The 27,987-nt window shown below is 38.2% G+C and overlaps 1 protein-coding gene across 1 annotated transcript in view; it reads left to right on the top strand.

Moving 5' to 3' along the window:
• The window catches only part of TNKS (tankyrase), a 133,450-nt gene that overhangs the window by 101,095 nt on the left and 4,368 nt on the right, over positions 1-27,987 (top strand). Inside the window, exons 10-24 of the mRNA XM_027721622.2 lie at positions 907-998; positions 1,089-1,167; positions 9,301-9,472; positions 10,626-10,705; positions 11,655-11,800; positions 12,781-12,946; positions 15,778-15,997; positions 16,263-16,372; positions 18,902-19,090; positions 20,457-20,694; positions 21,403-21,485; positions 23,997-24,117; positions 24,750-24,847; positions 26,221-26,295; positions 27,506-27,611. Of these exons, the coding sequence (XP_027577423.2) occupies positions 907-998; positions 1,089-1,167; positions 9,301-9,472; positions 10,626-10,705; positions 11,655-11,800; positions 12,781-12,946; positions 15,778-15,997; positions 16,263-16,372; positions 18,902-19,090; positions 20,457-20,694; positions 21,403-21,485; positions 23,997-24,117; positions 24,750-24,847; positions 26,221-26,295; positions 27,506-27,611 (1,975 nt within the window). The remainder of the gene's footprint in view (positions 1-906; positions 999-1,088; positions 1,168-9,300; positions 9,473-10,625; positions 10,706-11,654; positions 11,801-12,780; positions 12,947-15,777; positions 15,998-16,262; positions 16,373-18,901; positions 19,091-20,456; positions 20,695-21,402; positions 21,486-23,996; positions 24,118-24,749; positions 24,848-26,220; positions 26,296-27,505; positions 27,612-27,987) is intronic.

The following is a 27,987-nucleotide window of genomic DNA, read 5'->3' as shown; positions in this document are numbered from 1 at the left end:
TGCTATTAGAAATTTAGAGAACTCTGTTCCAGGAGACTCTCTGGTTTTTATGGGTTTTTATGGGTTACTGGTTTAAAACATAGGTAAATATGTTAACCTCAACATCCAAAAGTTTCTCCTTTTTCTTATAGTCTGCTTTCTTGAGACATCCAAACTTGAAACAGGCATTTCTGGACTGATTTTAAAGCCTGCTGTTCAATCTTATCTGGAACCATGCTGGTAATTTCTGGCTTCAGGAATGCATTGATAGAGCCACTGTTGAGAAACAGTGGCAGATGCCAGCTGCATTTAGGAGAACAGTTACACCTAGCAGGGCGCTGTGTGGGCTGTGTCCCACAAGGGCAGGTGTGAGCATTGAAAAGCCCTATGTGAAAGGTCTGTCTTTCTCACAGCATGTTAAAAAAGAGACTGTAAGAGAAATTTATTGCCTGTTTGCTTTTTACATAATCTGTAGCCAAAAACAAGTTCAGGACACTTTGAAGTAGAAGAAGGAACAAAGCAACATACAAGTCATGTCAATTTGACAAGAGCAGCAGAATCTTAAGGACTCTTTTGGAAGACCTTTGTAGAAAGTTAGGCTATTTCAAACCGTTTGTCTTTACCTCCTTTGTGCATTATGTGTCAGTTTTGTCCTGATAGCTGGTTAATGTATTTGGAACCATACCGCTTTTTTTGTAAGTGACAAATAGCTTTAAAATGAAAACTTTTTCTGAGTAGAATAATTTAGCATTGATCACTAGCTTGTATTTGTTCAGTATGTTAGGTTTCAGCAGAAATATGATGGATTCTGTTTGTAAATTTTGTCATCTGATTTTAGCAGTGTAATTAAGAGATGAAGTAATGTATCTTTAAGTTCTTTGTCATCGATGTAGTTGAAATATAATTTATATTTACTTTTTTTTGCAGCACTGTGCTGTGGCTGCTGTGCATCCCAAGCGGAAGCAAGTTACAGAACTATTGCTCAGGAAAGGAGCAAATGTTAATGAGAAAAACAAAGAGTACGTTTCTGAAATTTCTGAATTTTCCAAAAGACTCTGTCATACTAGGAGTGTAAAACTAATATCTTTCTTTTTTTTTAATTTCTCTAGCTTCATGACACCTTTACATGTTGCAGCTGAAAAAGCTCATAATGATGTCATGGAAGTTCTGCATAAACATGGAGCAAAGGTAAATATACTTACATGTATTTTATTTAAGGCAAAAGGCAAGAAGAAGGGTTATGTTGGTTAAATACCGTGTTAGTTTTTATGATAGTTATTGCTTTTTATTCTGTATGCCTTGTGCTTCTTGTGTTAACCTTGAAGAATGTTTATCTTAATTCAGTACAGGATCTTCAGGAAGTGCATTTGAAACTAGGTCTTCTCTCCAGATATCTGAATACAGGTTTTAGGAGTCTAGCTTACTAATTTTTAATGAATCTTGCTACTAATTTCTAATAAATGTGGTCATCTAGGTGCCTCTTGTTGCTTTATCTTGTTGACTTTATCTTATTGAAAATATTCAATGTCTGAGGTTGCTGACACCGAGTGTAGTAGTCTAATGCTGAGTATGCCTTAGTCCTTGCTTGCTTCTTATTCTCTCAGTGAGATCCTTTTGCTGTGCCCTTTAACTGTTGATAAGTGCTGACCGAAGTAATTTGTGAACTTACAGTGAAGCTTGTTTAGAAACACATGGTTCAGCAAATTATTAGTTAAAGGCACAGAAAAGTATAACTTTATTTAGAATGTGGTTTAAGCATCTTTCAGAAGTATTTCAGAATGATATTCTTCCGAATTTCAGCAGCAAACTTGACGTTTATGGTAATGATATACTTAGCTACTTAATTTTCTCAGAAATTCTTCTTGGTGGATAATTTCTTTGCATGGGTTAAAATATAAATAATCTCCTTATTTTTGCTTTTAATAGGGCTCAGATTACTCTTTTTGAGCCTTCATTGTCATTCAGGAAGCTAGAAATAAAGAAATATACCTGTAATAACAAGCTAATGTCACTTTTGCTGTGATAGGAAGTAAGAGCAATGTAGTAGTATACATAGTTAATACTAAGTCTTTTTATTTTGAATCAGTGGGTTTTAATTTATAAGCCTGTATGAGATCTCACTGTCAGAGTTCAGTATCTGATTCACTTCCACAGTACTTTAATGGCATCGTAAAATAGCTTGACAACAATACTATGGCATCACATTTGAGAATCCTGATGCAGTGGTAACTTCCCAAGAAAGCAGGGCCAGAGATGTCACTTATAGTCATTAAAACCATTCATTATTATTTTCCCAGATTCACCCTTAGTAGCATACCTATGCACTGCAAGTGAAAAAAAATTAATTTTGCCATATTTTGAATAGATGCCTCATGACTTTATGGATCTGATTTTGCACAGGAGTTGAGTACTGATAGTATTTGGTCAGGCACTGAACTGGACATGCCAGAGTTTCAAATGTACTGATACCAACATACTATCTGCTTTGAAATACAAGTAGTTGGTGTGTGCTGAGGCTTTCTGGAAAGCCTGCTACTATACTTTAGGTATTTAAATTAGTGCTCCACTGAAAATCTAGCTCAGTGTAGTCAGGTTAGGAGTAAGCTCAAAGATCCTTACTGGAAGGCCAAATTTTATTGGTTTTGTTAGTACTGTGTTCTTTTGATAGCTTTTATATCCTGAAGCAGGATTTTCTAAATCATGATCTGTGAGTCACTTGTGGACTGAATGATGGTGGTGAGTGGCCCACAGTTATCTACAGAATAATGCCACGCTGTGTTCTGTTTATTCCATCGACAGTATGCAAATAGAGGTGGTCATTAAACCTCATTCTTCATTCGTATCCTGTATCCTGTGTTATTCTGAGGATAGCCGCTCACATTTATGATCTAGCAAAGCACTTAAGTGCATGGCAGGAGACCAATTGAAGTTAATATTAAGTATATATTTCCATACTGCAATGGATCAGGTCCCTCTTTATCAGTGTCCAAAGTTTCTTAGCTGTAAAACAGTACATAATGCAACCATAATTTTTAATGAGAGATAGATCGTTAAGGTTTTATGAGGCACTTTGAAGTTCTCAGATGGGATATGCTCAAGAGTATTTATTAGTTAACTAGGCATATTTAATTACTCTAAAATGTTTGTCTTGCTTGGATATATCATTTGACCTCTTGCTTTCAAGATTGTGGACATGCAGTTCATCAGATACTTTTAACATTGATATTTCTTTGTTTCTAATTGTTGGGACATGGTAACTTTAATCCCTGAAGCGTGACACAGGTTTTTGATTTTTTTTTTTTTTTTTAATTTATTGTGTTTCTGAAATTTTTTATTAATGTTTACTCTTTTCATGCCTTGAATTTTAGTTGCTTCATAAGATGTAACCAGATGTACTAAGCTGTTTGATCATGTTTAGCTGGTATTTTTTACAAGAGAGGGTTCTCACAGGCTGGTGGATCTAGTCCTACTGCAGTAGCAGCTTCAAACAGCACTCTCCTGCATTTTAAATACATCTTTTCCATTTTGATGCTTCCTTTGGTGAGGTATATTTGCAGTGAACAAACTGATTCTTCTAAGCCTTTGTTTTTGTAGGCTAAAAGCCTCAAACACTTAGTCATCCTTCATAAGGGAACATTGCCATTTCCTCTTTATGCTTATAACCCATTCTCTTTACTAGCACCAGAAGAAATTTCGGAGCTCAGGCAACAAGAATGGAATTCATTCCCCCACTGCCTTCCATGGTGGCACTTCCATGTCTCTGATGTAAATGCTGGACTGATGCATATTGGGATCATGTTTGCCTTTTTAATAGACATGAGACAGTAATACTCAGATCTTTCCTATAATCTGGTAGTGCACAGAGAATCTTGATTTTTTTTTTTGCTAATTTTGTGTATTTGTACCCCTCAGCACAATTCTCCTGTGCCAAGATCATTAATGCAAATAGTAGAATAAAATTGTCCCACAACCAACCACTGAGCAGCCTTCCCACTTTCAATACATTCAGTTCTTCAACCAGTCCCTATTTTTTCCATATAAAATATTTCACATGTGATCCCATATCAGATGCTTTCTGAAGTGTGTATGGATGGCAGCCACCATGTCTTTTTTTTTACTTTACAGTAATTTCTTCTCTCAGAGGAGAGGTACTATACAAGTCAGCTTTAATCTACCTTCTGGAAGTAACTACTTATTATAGAGAGAGTAACAATTTGAAAAAGATGTGTAATTGGGGCTTCAAAGAACATGGAACTTTCTTCTTCTGAAATTCCATGCCAAAAGGCAGACAGCTGATCCACAAAATAACCAGTAATAGATTTAGGAGACAAAGTCATATCAAGTTCTGAAGATTGAAAATAATTTGCAATATTAGCAATAGAGAGGAAATTCTACTGTTTCCTTGAGGAGCAGCTGAGTCAGACAGCAAAAGTGGGCTAAAGTGAAGTATGCATGTTTGCTTAGTCTTTTCTTGTTCTGCAAAAGGGGCTGTAGCATGGCAAAGACTGCTTTAGAGAATTTTTTGGGGATGAACAAGAGATGGTTCCTGGTCTTGGAGCTGGATTTAATTTTGTCATTGTGTACATTTGCTGTTTGAAGTATGTTAAATGATAATAAACAGTGAAAGACTGCTTGAAAAACATGTGCTTGTTCTAAGAACGTTAGCATTGACAAGAATTAACCTAAAGTCACAACTTGCTTATTTTGGTGTGTGATGCTGGCCCTTACTGACAGCATAAACTAGGTTCGTAATTTGAACTGTGAAGAAGTCCTTGGTGCATCTCCCTTGCACATCAGCATGTTATTGCTAAGCAATACACGTGCCCTGGAAGATATTTTCATTAACTTGTTACTTGAGTTTGCAGAAGTTGACTGTCAATTGTACATCTAAAGCACAAGTAAGAAACCTTGGTATTTCTTAGAATTTTCTTCAAGAATGTTGATCATAAATATCTGTGGTTTTAACTGTCATATCCAGTTTTTACTTGCTTGCCTGAACTGCAATGTCAGACAGCATTTCACATCACAGCTTATTTGATGTTGAATATCCTCAAACTACCATATGAAAAATAAAAGCAGAGCATATTTAAAGAATCCTCAAACATAAACAATTTTTATTAGAACGATGAGCGAATCTTCAAATGCCACAATTTTATCTTTGAAGATGATCAAAATCCTTTGTTTAAAAAGAAAATAATTTGAAGGTGGTGAGCTGATGAAAAAGTGAGTGTTATCCTGTTTTGTTGTATTGCTAGATAGTTGAATATTTTTTACAACTAACTCCTTGTCCGAATTTACAGATCCATGGGAAATTTAATATGTTTGGAAAGACATTCAGCTTTGTAGTAGTGCAGAAGAACGGAATTAGAGTATTTGCTGAATCGGAATGACTGTTGGAAAGAAAAACCTTTACGCATGCAAGTTCACTGCTATCTTGGGCAAGTGTGGAGATGTCATGAATGCTCTTTAACTGTCATACACCTCTAAAAGATACTGTTGAAACCATTCTTCTGCAAGAGAAAATGAACCTTTCTAAGATCATATCAGAGAGATAGTGTCCCTATTCATGATGGTAGCAGAAATGACTTCATTCTGCTCTGCTGGGAGGATCTTGCTTTATGGATCTTTGCATAATACAGATGTTTCTGAGCATTGGAGTAGCATGTTGTCAACCTTTCTTGATCATGGATTTGAAAATGCTCACCATCTGTCTAGACCAACACAACAAACTGAAATGGTTTTGAATAACCTTGTTGTATAATACATTTGCATCCAGCATTTCAGGTAGAGATACAATTTTCTCCGTAAACAGTAAGCACTGAAAAATTAAATTTCCTTTCATAAGGTAGGTTCTGGACTATGACAGTTAACATTATGTGAAGAACTGTGTGATCTGTTGTGATTGAGTGGTTCAGCTTTTCTCACTGCTGAGACACGCAAACATCCTGACATTAATCTTAAGCTTTTATGCAGAAGAGGCAGTTGTGGAACATCTGACTGGATCATGTAAGAGCTTTCAGAGTGAAACTGACCCTTTTTTTACTGCTTTTTTTCCTGCTGACAGAGCTAAAATTGTCACCAGTGCCTCTTCACTCCTGTCATGTTTATTGTTAGCAATGCACAAAGACACAAGACATACTGCAACTTGTCTTCAGAATTAATGCACCAGGAGAGCAGTTGGAAGACTTGCACTGCAGGGAAGGATACTCTGATACTGGAACTGTTGTCTGAGTGCAGGTTTCACATGTGATTTTTAGAGTGTACATCTTCTAGAAAGATCTCACAGAGAAACTTGCAGTGCTTGGAAGCTGTTGCTTTTTGTGCTGCTGTAGTATCAAGGAGTAGGAGGATATTTAGGGCATTTGATATTGACAGAAAGCTGATATGATTATGAAGTCTTGCAAAAAATGTTTCCTGAACAGGTCCCAGCTGTTGAGCTGCCACAAGTGTCTGGCAGCCAAGGGAATATTGCTATAACTGTGTATATTGCTCCAAGAGAGCAGCAGTGGGGGAAGGGGAAATCTCTGCAGTGTCTGATGGTACATGACCATTTCCATTTCTCTACTGTGTCTATTCAGGATGGGGAAAAGGAAATGAAGGGGATGAAAGGAAAGAACAGAAGGAAATCTACATTGGGAAATACTGTATAGGACAGTATCCTTCTGTGAAAAGCCTTACTTAAAAACTCTTAATTTGATAACTGCATTCTGTGTTTGTGTTTTGAGCAGTGGAATGACTCCTTTCATGCTAAAAGGTGAAGAAATCAGATTGAAAGGCAGTGAGTGTCCTGTGGAATAAAAGCTGTCAAACCTGTCATTTTTAACTCCTTGCAGAAAACTTCTCTGTAAAATAGTTCAGAACTGCAAGCCTTCTAATTTCAGACTGCCTATAAAGGGGACCAAATGAATATCATTTTTTGATAAGTGCAGCTGGAACAATCTGCCTTCCCAGTGCACAAATAAGGCAGTACACCTTGGATATTTTATGTTTTGTCAAATAGGGCTTAAACTTTAGCTCTGAATTTGAAAAGGCATATGTTTTTAGACCTGGTATCAAACACTGGTTAACCCAAGCATATGCTCTACCAGGTTTTTATAAGACTTTAATCTCAGTTTTGTATTTCAATTTGTAGTGCTCAAGATGATTTTCATTTGGAAATAAATCCCGTTGCTTCCAGCCTTATTGGAGTACATTCTTTGGTTGGTTTTAGACAAGTGTTGTATTATTGGTGAGAGAAGACCTGCCCCAAAGTGAACACATTCCCAGTGAAATTGCCCTGCAAAGCATTATTCTGCTTCTGAGGGTAGAGAGCAGCTGCATTTGGTGCATGCATCCCTTTGTCAGCTGCAACCCTTTTTGTCTCAGAAGCAAACAGGTATTTCTTCAAATGGCTGACATTCTTCTGCCACTAGAATTGATTGTTTGCAAAGATAATGATTTGGAAGTGAAAGGAGACCTGGATAAGACATGTGAGATGATGGCTCTGATGACTGTGACAGTGTTCTTTTCAAATGAATATTAACATTTTTTCCAGGGACTTAGTCAGTATCAAGTTCTGCAGTGTGAATGCCTTGCTACTGTTGCTCCTACAGTTTGTTCAGTACAGGCATGTTTAACACAGGAATTCAGTGTTAAAGAAGACATTACTTATGATTTTCTTTCTTGGATGAACAGTCTTATCAGCTACTTCCAGAATTCACAAATCTCATTTCATTCTGCCTCTACCATCACTAGACGTGTGTAGCCCCAGACCTCTGCTTTTCTCTGGGCCCTTCTCATTGCTGAAAGGTATCCAGTGTCCTGAAGTAGATGAGTATCCTCATCTAAACAAAATGATGGATTTGGGACATTCAGCATCTATTTAATATTCATGATAGCAGTAAGTTTTTTACTTGAAACAAAACTTTTAGGGCAATCCCATTAGAGTGGCATGAGCTGAGCATAGTTAGAAGAAAGCAGAACTGTTCTCCTGTCCATCTTCCTGTAAGAGAGGTTTGTGGTCTGAGAAATTTTTGCTTCATCAATCTGTAAAATAGTTTCAGACTATATTGAATCGTGCTTCTCTTTATTCAGTTGGTTGTTCTTTGTTCTTTCCTGTGGCTTGATATTGTAGTATTGCAGGTATTTTACTTATTTTTTTACCCTATTTGGTAGTAGAGCTTTACATAGTTACTCCTCTAATTGAATTTAATTTAGTTATAGAACATGTGTCTTACCCAAGACGTTTTTTCATTTGTTTTTGTGGAAATGTAGTAGGGTTTACATGCTGCATTTTAGGTGATAAATAGCAAGCAAAACCTTTGTTTGCTGCCACCACAAAGATTTTGAGAAGGTAGAAGGGTGGGGTTTTTACAGGACAAAGTCTATTATGCATGCAGTTCACAGCCTGCAATCTGTAGGCTTGGAAACAGATAACAGGTTCTGAGTTGCTTGCAGAGAATATAGAGTAGTTCTGTATTTCATATAGTGGTAAAAAAGCTGTTGGGCATTAGCATTTAAATTTGTAATGAATTGCTACTAGGTACAGAGTATCTTCTCAAAAGGTTATTTTTATGGGGGTGTTTTTCCGCTTTTTAAAGCTCTTTATTATTCTTTACCTTTTTTTGATAGTGTACCAGTGGAGATGCTTCTAGTTATTTAGGTACTCTTTTAGGTCTTGACAGATAGATATGTTTCCATTATCTCATACTCTTTGACAGCAATACTCCATTTTGCCTGTTTATGCAATCCTGTATTGAGTAGAATTATATCCAGTTATACTTAACATTTCTGTAAAGGCACAAAAAACGAGGAGGAAATGGACTGTTGTATCCAAGTTTTTCTCCCCACCCTTCATAGAATTCCTAGTTTGACATCTTTGTTTGGCATTAATTCTTGGTAGTGTGTAATGTTGAGTTAATTCTCCTTCTGAGAATGAGAGATGGTAATTTCCTTAAAGCTGGAAGATCTTCGAATTGTTTGGTAAACTATTTGCATCCTTCTCCTCTTTTGTGATAGTTTTGCTTTTCTTACAAAAGGTCGGCTTCACTGAATTTTTCAAAAGCTTGATCGCTATTTTAAGTATGGTTTTGGGGATCCTATGTTGTCTGCTAGCTCTGCAAACAAATGACCTCTGTTGTTAAAAGACACGAAAATATCTGTGGTAAATTATTTTTCTTTAGGAGTGTTTTCCTGTTTTGTCATTTGGTTTTTTTTAATTTCAGTGCAGAGGAATTGAAAGATAAATTTGTCTGCCAGAAAATTCTTCTTATTAAGGACAGGGACAGGTGCAGGCTTTTAATTATAGCAGTGTTTTATTTTATATTGCTGCTGATTTTTCAGATGAATGCACTGGACACACTTGGTCAAACAGCATTGCACAGGGCTGCATTAGCAGGTCACTTGCAAACCTGCCGGCTGTTGCTGAGTTACGGCTCTGATCCTTCCATCATCTCTTTACAAGGCTTCACAGCAGCACAGATGGGAAATGAAGCAGTGCAACAGATTCTAAGTGGTGGGTAAAAATAAAGGATTGTGTATTTGAACTTCGGTTTCTCCCTTTACAGCTTTGGATCTTATTTCTTTTTCAATGTAAGAGACTTGCAGTAGTTTTCTCATCTATCCCTGTGTGATACTTGTCAGAAAATATAAATACGTAAATAAAGAGCACTGATCAGTTCAATGATTTTGTGCAAATTGGGAAGAAAATAAACCTCTTGTAGATTTAGAGCATGCTGCTATACAGGGAGCTTGTAGGAAGGCACATGTAAGGAGTTTTGGGGCTTTTTTGGTAGCAAGTTCCAGGGCAACTGGAATATCGCTGAGCATGTGGGAAACCTTCTTCCCTTCACCGGCCTCCCTGTTAGGTACTCTATACTTTAGCAGTCACAAGTAGAGTGTTACAGGCAGAAAAATTCTGATATTTGCTAAGCTGTTTGGACTTTTGCTTCAAATCCCTCTCTTGTCCAGCAGAGAAAGATTTTGTTGTTAAAGTGCTTAGATAACAAACTGCATAGATAACAATTTGTTTGTATCTTGCATTGAAGAAGTGAATGAATGTTTAAAGAGGGTGCCACTGTTTTTCCTGTAAGTGCTTAAGGGTTTGCATCCTCTTACGCATGTTACATTTGAATTTTCGCAAGTACAGAGAAGAATAATTGCATCAGTAGGAACTACAGAGGAAGTAACTCACTCACCTTACAGTGAGATGTTCAGGTAGTCAAGGAAAGGCACATATCTAGATAGATGAGAAGATCTGTGGTAGCTAGAAACTCCATTTCCTCCAAGGTTTTCAACGTTATTGCTTTAAAACAGGACAAAAAAAAAAAAGGCATTTTACAGCAGTACAAGGAAGGACTGTTTTGAAGTGTACCCACTCCTGAGATGTAGCTGGTTACACAGATAGCATTACCAGTTTAAAATGTGCTCATGAATGTATGTATGTGGACTGAGAGAGAAGAATGTCAGTTCTAGAGTCGAAAACTTACTGGTTTACACTGAAACTAAGACTCCTTATTCAGCTTTTTTGTTGAACATCACAACCCCAATTGCATTTTTACAAATTACAACAAACCGACTCCACCCCCCAATTTTGGAAAATATGTTGAGCACAAGTTAATATAACTTAATTATTCTAAGTAATCCTAAACATCTTTTTCCCTGTGTAGAAAGTACACCTGTGCGCACATCAGATGTGGATTATCGGTTGTTAGAAGCATCTAAAGCTGGAGACTTGGAAACTGTGAAGGTAGGTTTGAGCAATTCATGGTAATTTTCCACTTTGCATCACTGTGCAAGGCTTGTGGAAGCCTGTGTTATGAGAGTTGTGGAAGTAATGTCCAGTGAAAGGTACATCATAAAAAATGCTGAGGTGTGTTTCTCTTGAGTTTTTGGTTGCTCATTTTACCAGTCCTTCACACAACCTTTCATGGACTCAGATGTAGCCATAATTCTTTGAAGTGAACCCTGTGATCTGCAGAATCAGTTTAGAAGAAACAAGCCTCAAGTGCATGATTCAATCAGAAGGCAAGCAAACACTATTAACAGGTAGCAGACTTCTTATTTTAAGCCATCCTTCATCTGAAGGTGAAGGATCGGGCCATGGACTCCCAATATCATAGGCAGGTTTGATCTTGTCTTTCATACTTGGTGTGTGGGCAAAACGGCCTGCATATAGACTGTTCTGCATACATTCCCGCCTTGAGCTTCAACATGATATATAGTAATATTCAAACACCAGCAGTTTTGTGCACCAGCAGCTCCTCTGACTGCTAAGCTCAATATTTCTAGATTTCTGAAGGCAGCATGGGCTGAAAATGGTAACATATCTGGAAAAAATTACATGGCCTTGAAACTGGTACTTGATGATGTAGAGGTTCATCCTTTCTAATACCTTAGGAACTTCTTCATACTGCTTCCATCATTTAAGTCTTGTTTGTTATAGAGGTACTTTCAGCCATAAATTTAGAGCAGTTATTTTTTTAACTTTATCTAAGTGCAAACAAATTTCCTGATACTTAACTTCTTAAAATTTGTATATAATAATATATGGTTTGGGGTCTTTGGAGGTGGTAGTTTAGGCTTTTTCTTTTGGGTTTGTTTGTTTGGTGTTTTGTTGGTTTTGGTTGGTTTTGTGGAGTTTTTCTATTTGTTTGGTTTAGTTCTGTACTAGATTTTGGCTATTTTTGTCTTTGCAGCAACTTTGCAGCCCTCAGAATGTGAATTGTAGAGATCTGGAAGGCCGTCATTCAACGCCACTGCATTTTGCTGCAGGATATAACCGCGTATCAGTGGTGGAATATCTGTTGCACCATGGAGCAGATGTGCATGCCAAAGATAAAGGGTACATTGAATTCCATGAGATGCTGTTTTCTATTAGTGGGAGACTTATATCCTGCATGTTCATTTGGCTCAGGTCTCAGTAACCATCATGTTTTTCTCTTGAAAATTTTTCTCTTTCCTTTCTTCATGTTCTGCTTTGTTCCTATGCTGTAGGGAGATTTATAGACCATTAAGGCATACTTTGCTTTTTGGCAAAGCCGTCATCAAGTACACTGTTGTACATGTTACTTCTCCCTTTTGCCCATTTTGGAGACTTTGTTGTGCTTAAAAGCAGCCTTTAACTTGTTTTAGGTGATCTAAAATTAGTTTTGAGTAGAATGAGGTAAAATACTAGGGTTATCTCTGGTCATTTTCCTAATTCTGTTAGTTAGCTTTTATTATTAAGTTATTTATTGAGTTAATATTCAGTTAAATTATATGAACCATTTACAGGTTTTTGCATTAATTGCAAAGCAGTCATGTAGAATAGCATGATTATGTTTGATCTTTCACTCCAATATATTAGTTCAGGGTGGGGGATAACTAATTTCCCATACTGAATTTTCAGACTCTTCCTGAAAGAAATGTTTGAGCATCTTCCTGTATCTGTCAGGTGTGCAGTGCTTACCTAATAACTGTACTTCAAACACTTTATATGGTGTTATATCTTTTCTGGAATTTACACTCAGTATCCAACTGAGAACAACAGTGAGTCTTGCAGTTTAGATTTTGGCTGTTGTTAACAGCATTGAAGTTACGTGCTTGTGGAAGCAGTAACAGCTGGGCTTGCTAAGTATTTAAGAGTCTCGTGGATGAGAACTGAAGGAGGATAATTAAGTTTTAATTGATATTTTAATAGCAGAGAAATAAAACCATGAAAACTGGAAAGACTGAAAGTTACCAATAATGTCTGGTGAAGTGGGAGTTTTATCTACTGGAACTTTATAGGATTGCATATTGGATTTTATTCTCTTTAGCTATTAATACTTTCTCTTTGATTAGTGGCTTAGTACCCCTGCACAACGCCTGTTCTTATGGACACTATGAGGTGGCTGAACTCTTAGTGAGGCACGGTGCTTCTGTCAACGTGGCCGACCTGTGGAAATTCACTCCTCTACATGAAGCAGCAGCAAAAGGAAAATATGAAATCTGCAAACTGCTTTTAAAAGTATGTGCTGGACTTCTCAGATGTGTATTTGTCTTGGTTTTAGCTAGGGTAGAGTTAATTTCTTCTCAGCAGCTGTTACAGTGCTGTTCTGGAGTGGGGGGAAGACAAGGAGGGGTTGAGAGAGTGACTGCATGGTGCTTAATTTCCTTCTGAGCTTAAACTACAACAGTCCTTAAATTTATGTATGTTTATTTTTCTGAAGATTAATTAATGCAAAGTTAATAGCACTCAGTGAGTTCTTGTGGTATCTTTGAATCAGTTTTCATCTGACAATTGTCAGATAATTTCTTGTGTAATGTCATTCACTTACAAAGAATCATCAGTACAGGTACTCTTTGCAGCACATGTATTAATGCTATTAGCCAAGTAGGACAAGACTCTCAAACTGGAAAAACCAGCTGAATTTGTGTAGAAATACAAACCCCCCACCTTGTCCTATCCATCCTTTTCTGGAACAGTTACTGCATTTAAGTAAATTTTGTTAATACTTATGCAAGAGTGTGTTACGGAGCAATAACTGAAGGTGGGTCCTAAATGATGTTTGGTATGAGAGAAATTTAAAACTGTTATGTTAATGTATAATTTATCAAGCTTCTGGAGGAAATGCATATTAATATACTGTGGCATAAATATTCATTATACTTACTGGAAGAACCTGTAAAAAGCATGAGGTAATGCAAAGATGTTTCCAGTGAGAAACATGAGTCTGAGAAACTTCTTAACATAAGGTCATATCCTGCCGTGGGAGGGTGAGAGAGGGTGCTAGAGTAGAATTTCTTGTCAATCCTATTTTCTGGTTTCAGCCTTGCCTACTTATGTTCCTCTGAAGCACAACATTTAAAATGGGAGTAAATCAGAATATGGATAGTCTTAAAATAATGAGGATCTTCCCCAGCAGCCTTTCATTTGCTACTGCAAAGCCCTGCTATTTCCCTCTTATCTCATTCATTATTTCACTTAATTGCCAAAAAAGCAGTTAGAGAGAGTAACACATTAGTTTGAAACACATCTACAGCAGGAACCAGAAGATATTCAAATATGTCTATGGAGTAGGCATGATGATGGCCATGGAAGTAACAGCTGAATACAGAGATTAGCTCAAGCTATAGGAGTACTCATAATCTCTGAAGCACAGTGTTGGTTTATAGACACTGGAGTTCTCTGGCCTTTTCTGATCATTCCACTGGGAATTTAGCCATATTTTGTGTTCAAAGGATCCTGAATGGATGTGCAATGGGAAATAGAAAAGTGCTGAAATTTATTTTTTTTTAAATCACTCTTGCACAAGAGCTAAAATATGCCCCTAAGGTGACAGATTTGTAAAGGCTCTGGGTGTCCGTGGAGATGTGCTCACGCTGCAGCTTGCACCGGGTTTCTCCTCTGTGTCTCTTATGCCAGCTGGCAGTGTTGTCAGTTCCACTGAGTTGTGGATGTTGAGCTTGAATCCTCCTGACTTGTGCTCCTTCTCTCCTGGTCTACTTGAAGAAGGAAACAAAAATATACTGGCATTTTGGAGACACTGTCTTTTTTCATCACCTTTCTTTAAAATTACCACCGTCATTTGTTTCTATGCCTTGGAAGGGGTCTCAGAAGACACTACTTCTTCATTCAGATACTTATTCTGGAGCATATTTGAATAGTTCCAATTTTGATGGGTTTTAAATTAAGAGATTTAAGGTCATATATTGGAGAAATCATTGCAGTTTAAAGGACTTTGTGCAAAGAGTACTCTCTTCCTAAAAGAACCACAGATGTGGAACTGGTTCTGTGTAATCAATACTCTGTCCCTTTCTGTCCCTTGCTGTTTATCCTTTACACCCTGAGCATAGTTGTACTGCTTCCAAATACAAGGCAGTTAATTCCTTCTGTTCTCCACATTCCCAGCTCATTCCCTGTGGCTCACACTAACACAGATTTGCCAGCATGTCCAGTGGGAAATGGTAGGGCAGACTTGCTGGCAGGGGTTGGACCACTTGTTTGATTATTCTAAAGAGGCCAGTCAGAGAATACAATGCCAGCAGCTGCTTCTGCCTTATCTATCTTTGTTTTTTTCCACTGCTGCTGAGAGTGAACAGGGAAGGAGCTGTCCTCCCACAAAACTGAATGTGGACATGACTCACACCATATGCTCTATATAGCTGTATGTTCCCCTTCTCATCTACTGGTGCTCCAGTTCTGTGTTCTTATCACTGCCTGATCTGCTTGTTTTACCAGCAGAGATATACTCCAGCAGTCATCCACCTCCACTTGTCCACCAGAATTTTTTCTTCACTGCTTTCGAGGACCTATAAACTGCTTAAGATGCTTCTGTTATCTTTTGGAATGTGTAGAGAAGAGTATTTTTCTAATTCCCTTCTGAAACAAGTGCCTTTTAATAGCAGAGTGGCATTTAGTAAAACTTAGAGCCTGGCTATGCTAGCTCAGAAAGTTGTGCTAAGGAAAAACCTCTGCCAGCCATTTGATTCCTGCCAGTTTTCAGGAGAAGGGGAGGACTGGCAGCAAAGTGCTTGCAGTTGGCTTTTCTTTAGCACCTGCGGTGACAGTAGGAAATAGCTATGCAGGACATGATTCTGAACGTACTTCAGTTGCAAGCAGAGCAGTGGCAGCTCTTGCAGAGGGTTGCCATTCTTGCCTATGGAGTTGAGATTCATACAGCTGTGTTTCAGACTAGTGCTGTTAGGCTTCAACTTCCTGAATTTAGTCTCATGTGCAGTTACTTCATGATGGTAGGTCAGCAAAATCTCCTGCCTTCTATCTTGTTCCATGAAATAGCTGCACACTTATGTTCACTGCTCTGCTCATGGTTGTGACAGTAGCATTTGGCTTTGCAGCATGGAGCTGATCCAACAAAAAAGAATCGAGATGGGAACACTCCTCTAGATTTGGTGAAAGAAGGGGACACAGATATCCAGGACTTACTGCGAGGAGACGCTGCCTTGCTAGATGCTGCCAAGAAGGGGTGCCTGGCACGAGTGCAGAAGTTATGTACTCAAGAAAATATCAATTGCAGAGACACCCAGGGAAGAAATTCAACACCACTACACCTTGCAGGTGGGCGACTCACCAGGTTTTGTGGTATGTTTGTGGCTTGTATATTTGCGGTAGGCTAAGGGTATATTTCACCCAGGAGTGGTATAAGAAGAGTTCCGCAGAGAACTGTCCTTACAAAGAGTTAACCGTGGCACCTGTATTTCAGGAGGTAATACAGTTACTAGGGAAAAGGAACTTCTGTAGCTGAAAAATTGCCTTAGCTTTTCTGTCTAATATTTTTCTTTAGTTTAGCTCTCCTAATTTCTTTTCCTGTGCTTTTCTACAGCTGGTTACAACAATTTGGAAGTAGCTGAATACCTTCTTGAGCATGGTGCTGATGTTAATGCCCAGGACAAAGGAGGATTAATCCCCCTACACAACGCAGCATCCTATGGGGTAGGTGCAGGCATTCTTGCCATAAGTAGACCAGCAAGGAACTCCTTGAAGTCATATCCAAAGCCAGATATTTTGCAGCTGTCTTTCTGTGAAAATAGTTCAGGTTTTGATGGCGTGAAATATTTGTTGGGCTAAGTTGCTGTTGTGAGTGCTGTTTGCAGTCCTACAGATCTAAATAAGACACAGATTCAGGTGTGCTATAGCAGTTAAAGGCTGCAGTTTGAAAAGATCACTACAACATAGCTTTTATGCAGGCAAGCAGATGCATAGGATTGAACACTGTTAAGTTTGGGGTGACATTTGAAACAGAAAAGAGCTCAAGTTATCTCTAAAGGATGTAGATGGAAGGAAGAGAAAAATACCCGGGGATCATGTGCAGGTGATGATAGGGAAGTGGAAATCTGTTGCAGCTGGTGTCTGGTGGGAAGCTATTGCTACAGCATTGAAGGGCTACTGTCTTCGTAATATGGTTGTCCTTCAGGGCAAGCCATCTGCTGCAGTGGGGGTCCAGTGGTAGATTGAAGCCATTTTGGATGAGGCAGGCCCTTCTTCCTCCATATAGAAGGGAGCATCTCTGTACCAGTTGCACAGATGCCTGATAGGTTGCTTATAAGCAGTTGTTAGTTGTGGATGAGGTTAGAAAGAAATCTTGTGCAAGTAATTGTACAGAGACAGTGCTTGAGAAGCTCCTAGCAGTGTGCTTGCAGTCAAACAGAAGACATGAAGCTCAAGAAGTTGTAGTGGTTTTGATGGTCTCGTGATGTGCTTTGTCTGTTACTACCTGGCCTGGCACAAGACCATCAAAATCTGGGAGAGATGACCCTAATAGAGCCACGAGTTGAAATAAAAAGTACAGTGTTCACCTTGTTTTTAAGAAGAGCATGAATGAAACTCATTCTACATCATTTGCGTTGGTTATTTAGGTCAATCTGGGTTCCTACTGTCTTAAAGAGCAAAAAGCTCCAAATCCTGATGAAATACGAGAAATGCAACACAGAATTCTTTTATGTTACTGGGTCCTAATACCAAGCAATATTGTTTATCATATACTTACTGCTATAAATATTAATTCCGAGGATGTAGCTTAGATCTAGAGATAAATTCTGTTGCAAAGATTGTGTTCTGGCATGGGAAACTATTATATGTGAAGCCAAAGCATCCCTTACTGGCTCAGATAAATGTTAGAAATTCTTTTGAGCTGATTATCACTTCTAAAATTCATAATGCCAATCTAATTACTTTCTCTTGGAAGAGTTAACTAGGCAGTGTTTAATGCTTTTCCATCAGCTTATTTAGTTAAGAGTTGCTGTATATCTTTACTGTGGCATCCCACACTTCTCTCTGAGCTGTCATCAGCCTGTTTAGATCTCTGTAATGGGAGGTAGAGAGATGACTACTGGTTTCACAAGTTCATAGCTGGCAGGTTTCACAGGCTCTGCCTTTTCCTCACAAAGAATCTTCAGTTCTCCCATCCAGTACTTCATGCTGTGTGACCCTCAATAGGTCTTCCTGCAGCAGAAAAATCACAGTAACAACAATTGCTTTAAAAGTTTAAAAGTTGCAGAGAGGAAAAATAAAGTCTCCAGTATTTTCAAATCACACTTGTTCAGAGAGCAAGCTGTTTGTGAGAGCTACAAAGAGTCATTTAATTGCCAGTGAGGGGAAAAATGAAATCCATTGGCAAGTGTTTGTGCTTCTGCTTACAAGTTCAGTGTTTCATCCTCCTACCCACTCATTTTGACTACGTGCTTTTTTATTTCTTAGCTGTAATGAAAAAAAAATCTACTGGTCAGAGGCAGGCAAAAATTTTATTTGCCAGTTTTCCATTCTCTTATATTTCTGGGGAGACTCTGAGGATGGGATATTGATGGAAGTGTGGGGTTATAAGTTCATTACTTTTATAGCCCGTGTAAAACAGTTGTCCCTTATCACACTCATAATGCATTTTATCAATTACAGCTCTCATAAAATATGATTGAAGAAAGAACTAATCTGTGCTGGCACAGATAGGTTCAAAGTCTTGCAAGAAATTGCAAGAAAGAAAGTACAACAAGAGAGACTTCTGTGTACAGACAGTACATATTCTTCCGTGTACAGACAGTAGCACAACACATTGATCTTCAGAGCTTCTAGTGTTGTATCACAAATGTAGCAGCCATGTAAATTTGCCGGTTCAAATTTGTCCATGAATATTTTTTAAATGCAGGATCAAGTATCACGTCTGCTTCTGCAGCTGACACAAACTCCATGCCATGTACTAGGGTGATTTGACAGAAATATAATGTTGTGCCTGATCCCAGTTGTTAATGTACTGGTGAATGATCTGGTAGTGCATAGATCCAGATGACTATGGAGCTGCAATATAAACTGGTACCTGAAGAAGTGTGCTGCTACATAGACACAGAAGGCAGAATGAGTTAAAGGAAAGAGAAACTACGGGAGTCTCTAGGCACCATTACCTCCAGCATGAAAAAGGAAATATATGTTTTACCAGTGTCATGTTGATTAAGATGTTCTTGTGTTTTCCAGCATGTGGATATAGCAGCACTGTTGATCAAATACAATACATGTGTAAATGCAACAGATAAATGGGCATTCACACCATTGCATGAAGCTGCACAAAAAGGAAGGACACAGCTCTGTGCTCTGCTGTTAGCTCATGGAGCAGATCCAACCATGAAGAATCAAGAGGGTCAGACACCACTAGACCTGGCAACAGTAAGTTCATGTTAGCATGCCAGCCACAGTCTGCTCTGGAGGATTTGTTCTGCATGTTAAATTCCTTTCTCTGGTTCCATGACATCAGGGGTCCTCAGCTTTCATTGTGCTGAGGTGGAGAGAGAAGAGCATCTCCAGAATGCCTATTTGTGACTTTTTACCCATCAGTCCAGGCATTTTCCTTTGGCTGAGATCTTAACATGGCTTGTGATTTAAGGTTTGCTTCTGCTTAAGGATTTAATCCTGGGATCAATCTCCTCATTTCCAGAAATAAAACTTTATGAAATGTCCCTCATGATGGTCAATCTGTATACTGTTGATGATCATTTCTTTGAACCTAGGAGGAACACCAGATGGGCCTTTAGAGAAATGGGATCATTTAGAGGATGAGTATGCTCAGTGCCTCCACATTACCTCAGTTCTTTTTTTATTTTTTTGTAATTCCAAAACAACATTCTGAAATTTGTAGGTGGCTATCAAACGTTTTCTGAAACTGGCATCTGTAAACTTTCTTGTTAGTGGTGGCTGCTTGAAAAGCCTAATAAAGTTACATGAACATGTATGTCCCAGGTTAACCAGTCTTGGTAGAATAGATCATGTATACAAATTGGATGCTCTGTCTAGTTACACTGTGAGTATCTTTTAAGGTCATTGATTTATTTATGGAGAGTTCAAGAAATATCCCCCAGAGTAAACTGAGCTTTAGAAAACTTGCTTTGTGATGAAGGATATGAAAATTACTTGATTTCTCTGAGGGTAAATAAGGATGTCTTATTTTGTTCTGTTCTACAAGAACTTGCAAGGGGGAAATTCTAGAAGATGAGGGTCTGTCTTAATTTAGTCAATAAAGGCTAAATCCAATTGTTAGCTAAGTTCATACTTCTCCTGAGCTCATGTCTTTTTTTTTTTCCTATTCTAACACTACGAGATATGATTATAGCAAAGGCAGTGGTAGTCTTTCCATTGAAACCTTGTTCCAGTGCAAAGTGCTTCAGCTGAAGTTGAACCTGACAGAGAAATTATGAGGTGGCATTTCCTGGCCTAGGTTCTGAAGGATTTCAGATAAAGTTGCTATATTGTTCTTCCTGGCTTTAACACCTATAAAGTCACTTGCCAGAAAGGAAATTAGGTATACCTTCTTATATACCTTTAGAAATGGGGAGAACCCAATTCACTTGTGTCTGAACAGTGAATCAAAATGTTCTTGCAACCATGAATTCCCCTGTAACAAAAGTTGGAGGTTTTCTTTCTAACGGGGAAGAGACCAATCAATTAAAACAAATGAAAATAAAAATTATATATATTTCCAGAAATTGGTGACTTGTGATAGTAGGACCTTATGTTGGATGTTCTTTCTGTTTTTCAGGCTGACGATATCCGAGCTTTGCTGATAGATGCGATGCCTCCAGAAGCTTTGCCTACATGCTTCAAGCCTCAAGCTACTGTTGTTAGTGCCTCTGTGATCTCGCCAGCATCCACACCGTCCTGCCTCTCTGCTGCCAGCAGTATAGATAATCTCACTGGGCCACTGGCAGAACTAGCTGTAGGAGGGGCATCAAATGCTGGTGATGGAGCAGCAGGAACTGACAGGAAGGAAGGAGAAGGTGCATTTGCTGCTGGACAAGTTTACATTGCTAGAAGTACAGTAGTTTAGTATCACAACAGGCCTTGCTTTATCTGGAAAGCATTTCCAACTAGCTAGAAAATACTGTGCAGCTTGAACTGTTACCTACATTTTAAAGTGCCTGATGCTCGCTCTGTTTTCACATGCTCTGCTAGGAGCACTGTTGACTGTTCATCTGTGTTTGCTGTCAGTGATTAAGTCTGACTACAAAGGCAGATCTGATTAGGTACCCAGATGTTCGTTGTTGATTTTATAAAGAAAATCCAATAAGAATTATTTTGATGAAGGAATTATGATTGTGATGGCTGGGGGACTTTGCTAAGGCCTTTTAAACCCTTTAATTAGTATCTGGAATCCATGTTTTAGGTCAGCATCTAGGTGATTGCATAGCAAAAATACACCCACTCTTCCTTTCCTTCTCTTTACAATACAAGCCTGCATTTGTCACAGATGGCTCGTGCTTTTAATAGTTCATACTGAAGAGGGAATAGTGATGAGCTTTGCACAGAGCTTTGACACAATGGAAGTGGATTGTTTATTACAGGCATGGACAAATTGCAGAAAAAATCAGAGTGTGGAATTTTGAGAGAATCAGTGCTACTGATTATTTTTTTAAAGTTGGTTGGTTTGGTTTGGCTGTTGTTAATTCAGATGCATAGGATATAAATACTCATTTCTTCTCTTGTAGTTTCTGGTCTTGACATGAACATTACCCAGTTCCTAAAAAGCCTCGGTCTTGAACACCTTCGGGATATCTTTGAGACAGAACAGGTAAGTGGCCAGCCTCATCTCTCTTTGTATGTTTAAGAGGTAAACTAACCTAATAAATTTGAGCAACATTTTTGTTTTGTAATTGAAAAAGGGAAAGAAAAAACTCCAATGTCACACTACAGAAAAATAAGTACGCCCAAGTTTTCTTTCAGTTTTCCGCAAATGAGTTGTCAGATACATTACGGTAAAGTTGAGAAACCTCTGAAAATATCTTCTGTTGTTTGATTCAGGTGTCCAGTAGCTTTCACTTTCTTATACATATGCTATGACTGCCAAATTTGGCTTGTATTCTGAAAGTTATATTGGACCTTGTGAACTTTGAACATGATGGATATAACAAAGTTAGGTTGAAATGTAACCTGCACTTGTCCTTCAGCAGTCTCAATAGCCAGAAAAGCCTTTCACCACCTGTAGTGCTGCATGTGGTATTTTGGTTAGATCTAGGAAACACTCCAGTTTGACTATAAGCTGAAATAAAAATCTAGTTTGCAAGGGCATAGTCACACTAGAGAATCAGAAGCTACATTTCTATTAGGTTTGGACCATAGCATTAATTGGGTTTTGCAGGGCTAACAGGTTTCAAATGGCATTGAGAGACAGGGAAAAAACCCTGCGGATTTATCAGTATTTCACAATATGAGAAAGGAGTACAACTAATGTAAATTTCTCAACCTTACATAATGTTTTAGAGCAGAAGTCTCTGTAATGTATTTGTAGACCTTTTTTATGTACCATTTCTTAAGATGTTACAGTTGAATAAATTTGTTTGTTTGCATGGATTCATGGTGGAAGTGAAAGGTACAAGTGCAGGAGACTGGATAGGATGATTATTTTTTCTTCCGGCCTCTGCTGCTAATCCTTTATTGAGGGATCAGGAAAAAAAGGGTTGAAATGTAATGTATTGCTTACAGAAAAAGTTCCAACTCTTTCTGTGATATATTCTAGGAGATATTTCTCCAAAGTTAAAATACCACATAATTTTTTCCCCTTCTTGTATATGAAGCATAAGCTTTTTTCTTTAATTTGGTACTGTTTCTATTAAGAAGGAAACCAACCTCAAACCAACCTATACTCATCTCACATTTCTCTTTTCTTACTATTTTTCACACCTTCCTATTGCCTTGCTGGTTTTGTTGTACTTTTGCTTCCTTAACTCCTAACCTGTTTTAAGATTTTCCCTGGCTAATAAGATTTAATAATGCAAATCGGATTCACTATATTCATCGTTTTGAAACCATTTAGGTCCTCTTGTAAGTTTCTTTGCAGTAAAAACAAGCTCATCTTCTTTAAGCTTATTGTTTTAAGCTGGTTTTTGCAAGCACTGCAGTAACTTTGCATGCACTTTTTCGCCTTGGCTCTACCCTGCTCCTGATGCTTTCTAGGATTTGGGTTCTTCTGTATTTTTTAATGTTCTGCTGCACATGATGAATGTCTGCAGTGGCTTTTCCACAATGATCCCAGTGGGGTTGTTTTCTGCTCAGTTGGACAGATGTTCAGTGTATCTATTAATTCCTTGCTTGAGATGCTTTCTTTTGAATTAATGATATTCACTTTGTAGTGGACAGAGTTTATACCTGCAATTCAAATTGTGCTAGTAATACAACTTCTTTTTAATCAAGTTCTATGGTTTTCTATTATTTTCTGAACTCCCCATTCTAGTTTAATGAGTAAATTCACAAGTAGATTTTATGCAGTTATCTCCTCCAGTTGAGATAGTTCTGGTTTTCATAGAATCACCACAGTGCACAATTGATTTATAGTGCACAGTACTTTATTTAGCCTTTATCTCCTGTTCTTGACAAAAACGTTTATTTGGCATCATGTTTTATTACCTTTTTGCTTCCACCATTAATCTCCACGACCTTGAAATTTAAAACCTTGTCAGGTGATTGTAGATGTATTCATGTGTTGCAACCAAATGAGTAGTTGTACATGTCCTCACAATGTTAATTATTTCCAAATATAGTGGAACAGTTGAGCATGCCTTAGCATAGCTGACACACTGGTTTGATACACATGCAAGTGCACATGTGTATATAGATATATAGTAATAGCACACCATAACAATGTTGATCTGAAAAAGACAACGTTTATCAGTAAGCTTATAGATTATTAATTTCTGCTTGTGTAGTGAAAATAATGAATTGCACAACACTGTGAAACTTTGAACGCTTCAGAAATACTCCCGTATTTGTCCCATCATTTCCTTGCATCCTCCTTCTACCTAAGTAAAAATGCTTGTGAGAACCTTTTATGAGAACAGGCTCATGCTAATTGGTTTAAGAGAAGTAAAAGTTTTGCACAGCTTCACACTGTAGCAGCTGGGTATGGTCCTGCAATAGGGAGAGGTTTGCCAGAAGGTGGCAGCAATTAGAAGTGAAAAAACCATTAAACATATATAAGGTCTTGGTTGCACCATGAATACAGTCCATTTTCAGAGGTGATAGGTCTTCAGCCTTGGAAGTTGGGCTAGGTTTGGTAAGTGATTTTTGTGGTCTTTCATCTTTCCAGATAACCCTGGATGTGTTGGCAGACATGGGGCATGAGGAGCTTAAAGAAATTGGGATCAATGCATATGGACACCGCCACAAATTAATAAAAGGTGTGGAGAGACTTCTAGGAGGGCAGCAAGGTAAATATGAGACTTTTACTGGTTAGTCTAACTGTTGCATATAACAGGCTCCCAGATGTAGATCTCTCTCTAAATGTAGGCATTGTCACCAGGACTTGAAAGAATCCAGATGTCAGGAAAGTATATTTGCTGGCAGACATGGTGGCTGAGTGGGATGTGACAGGTAAAGGATATATTCAGCAGATACAGGACCAAGTGATCACTTGCCTTTCCAGGGAATGGACACCCCTGAGGCAGCCTTGGAAGCTGTGCCTGTTTCTCGGCACCCTGTTTCACCCCGGCAGGAGCTATTGGATTGGTTTGCCCTATGTACCTACCACAGGCCAGTTGTATCCTGAAGGGTGGACCTGATGGAGTTTTAGCTGCCCCACACTTCTGAGATGCTTCTGTTGAAGCAGAAGCAATAAAGTGCAACTATGTCCCACATGCATTTTTCTTCTCTCTTTTAAAGCCTCTGCTGCTAACGAAAGGCTTTTTATCTTTTTGAGGTTATGCTTCTGCCTTGTGTTTATTTTTCATTTCCTGCTGTGCTGGGGTCGTTTAAGAAGAATAATGATGATGATGGATACAAATAGAGCTGGTATTGGTTTTTCCTGTTGATTTGTGCTCCTTTTCATTCCTTCTCTTTGCAGGCACTAATCCTTATTTGACTTTCCACTGTGTGAGTCAGGGGACCATTCTCCTTGACCTTGCTCCTGACGATAAGGAGTATCAGTCCGTAGAAGAGGAGGTAATCCAAGTCCCTTTCTTAATGCTTCAGTGGCTGTATATTTCTCTTTTCATTTATAACCTGTCAGAACTAAAGTGTAATACATTTTGAAAGTGATGAAATAGGCTTTGGTGTGTGAATTGCGTAGATCTGACATGAAGTTTAGGCCTCTTCATTTGTCTTTTCACATAGAGCAATGATAGGAATTATTTTGCTGTGTCCTGCTAATTTTTTTAACGAGTGGTCTGTTCACTCACTTAGTGTTATTCCAGTTTGTTGTTGTTGTGTTTTGAATGTTGTCTCATAGGAAGGGTTTCCACAGCTTTCCATAGATAGGTGGACCTGCAAAAATCAAAAGCTGTGCATAAAGACCGAGAGACCAAGACCTTGCAATTCTCTAGGCATTTTCTGTGCTCAAGCTATTTCTGCAAGTGAACCAGCTTGTTTTCTCTTGTCTCAGTGGCTTGGTTAATCAGTAACCCAGATAAACAGCTCTTGGATAATTGAGCATTGACTGCAATTTTGCCTCCCACACACACATGCTCTTTTATTTAAGTAAACTACAAGCAGATACGATTTTGAAAGCAAAAATGACAACAGAAAAGAGACTTCCTGAAGAGTTGTATTTGGAAGAAACTCCATTTTACTGTGCATTTGCTATTTGTGTCATGTTCCTACACTATAGCACAGAAATCTTGTAGTCTTTTTTAAAGTCTAGATATTCAGTATCGGTGCCAGTTAAGGCAGGAATATTTTTTATGAGTAACTTCATAAACTGGAATTTGTGCAGATTGTTTTTATAAACTTTTTCCAACAGAAAGGGTCACTTGTCTGCCATAGTAAATTGGGATGTTTATTTGAACTGTTACTAAATATTGTTGCTGTAGCTATAAATACTTCTGGAAAAGACACAATGAAACCATTAAAATTCTCAGGATCTGCTAACGACATAGGAAAATTTACAGTACAACCATTTTCCTATCACTAAGAAATGCAACCTAAGCTCATTAAAATCACATTTGTTATTACTTCAAAGTGATATTTTTGTATATTCATTTTCAAGGATTGTTTTTTTCTAATCTAAAGCAGATTTTCCAGTCGTATATAATTTGGAAAGCAAGTGCCATTATTCTCCTTTTTCCTATGTAGATTTTTATTACAAGATTGGATAATTGCATCATCCAGCTTCTCTACTGTGGAACAGTATAGGATGTGGGGTGCTTGAGAAATTAAGGTGTACCTCAGTTTAAAATTGATGTGTTTTTTTACACCTTTTAATTAATTTTCAGTCAAGATTGCCCGTTGTTGTCAGCGATATTCTGAGACAGTGCATGGATACTTTGCCTTGCTAGCGAGCTTTTGTGCTGAACATTCAGTTGTGTTCTTTTATGTAGATGCAAAGTACAATCCGGGAGCATCGAGATGGTGGAAATGCTGGTGGTATCTTCAACAGATACAATGTCATCAGGGTAAGTTTCAGAACCTCTTACTTTTATGGGGCAAATTATGTTAGTATCTGTGCCAGCAGGCAGAATTGGTTTAATGGATCACCCTTTTATATTTAAAGTTCTTTGTTGAAATAATATTCAGGAACAGAGTTAAAGCAAGTGCTAGATGCTAAAAATAGACTAAATGTGTGCTCTGCACGTGAAATGAGGGAGAAGTCCACGTGGGCTCTTAAAGGAATCTGAAGAACTGTTGTTGAAGACAGAGGTGGTGAAGAATCTGACTTTTTCACAACCTGATTAAATTTCAGAAGTCTATTTGACTTTGCAACCCAGATCTGTTTTTTTCTCAGTGTAGTCTTTTTTTATCTCTTTAAAGAAGATTTGGGGGAGGGGTGTATGAAAGGATGATCATGACTTTTAATAAATGTTTCTCCCTATGCAATCTTAGATCTTGACACCTCCTTCTTTGCTTTTGCTAACTACAAAAATATGTTTTACAAGCCCTGTTATTTCAGAAATCAGTGTGTTGTCTTTCTGAGGGAAAGTACACTTTCTGGTTGCTTTTTGGGGGGAGAAAGAAATAGAAGAAATCAGAACAGAACTTGATTTCTGAGCTCCAGAAAACCCATGGTGCCTATCTGTTTGAAAAGTAAACCTGTGCAGAGCCTTTGCAACTTGATCCAGCAGATCATACATCCCAAAGTAAACTTTGCTTTCCATCCCACTCCCAGCCAAAGGTAAAGTCCTTTAGAGAAACCACAGTAGTATGAGCGTGTGGCTGAAACAATATCTCAGGACAGATTAAACAGCACATCTCCTTATTTTTTTCCTCAAAAGTTGTTTCTTTTCATAAAAAATAAACCTCGACTAGACAGCTAGTTTCAAAAAGCTAGACTAGATTGTTCAACAGAGCTCAAAGCAGAGAGGGAAGGCGTTTCAGACAGTTTCTAGTTCTTTGTGGTATTGCAGGCCTCAAGAGAAGAAGCCTGAAAGTTGTCCTTAAACCTGACAACTTAGGCTGCAATTTCACACTAGTTTTAACCGTTTGTAATTGTGTGCTACAGAGTTGTTTGAAAGACTTCAGCCTTGTGTGCAGAACAGGCTGGGGGTTTCTTTGTACCCTTCTCATGTCTTGCTCTCAGTTTCCCTGTTGAATTTATGTGAACTCTGTGAAACTATATTCCATTTCAATTCCAATTCAAGTATGGTTGGACTTATTGTACCACTGCAGATTCAAAAGGTAGTGAACAAGAAGTTGCGGGAGAGATTCTGCCACAGACAGAAAGAGGTCTCAGAGGAGAATCATAATCATCACAACGAACGCATGTTGTTTCACGGTAAGGAAGTAGTGTCTCTTTGTATGTATTGGAATTTAACAAAAAAACCTAAACCCTACAAGGACCCACAGGCAATATTAATGTTGCTATGTCACCATCCTGTACAAATAATTGTATATCTACACTTGAAATGCAGAGGGTGCACTGGGGATGGGGGAGTGGTGGAGTTAGTCTGTATGGTTACTGCAATTCAAAAAGCTACACTAGGTAAAAAAATACTTTTTGTTGTTGTTGTTATTTTAAGAAAAAGGAAGGTTTTTTTGCTAAGCCATATCTTAGTCATTTCCAGTAAAGCTGCTGGGCGGATGTTACATTGCTGTGAGAAAAACATGGTATCTTCTGAATGAGGAGAGCAGCACACAGTAAAAGCGTTTTA

This window comes from Pipra filicauda, unplaced genomic scaffold, assembly GCF_003945595.2.
Source record: "Pipra filicauda isolate LSUMZ 115617 unplaced genomic scaffold, ASM394559v2 scaffold17_size4572894_pilon, whole genome shotgun sequence".
In the NCBI taxonomy this organism is placed as follows: Eukaryota; Metazoa; Chordata; class Aves; order Passeriformes; family Pipridae; genus Pipra; species Pipra filicauda.
The sequence above is the reverse complement of the archived record's forward strand: the minus strand, read 5'-3'. Positions and strand labels throughout refer to the sequence as shown.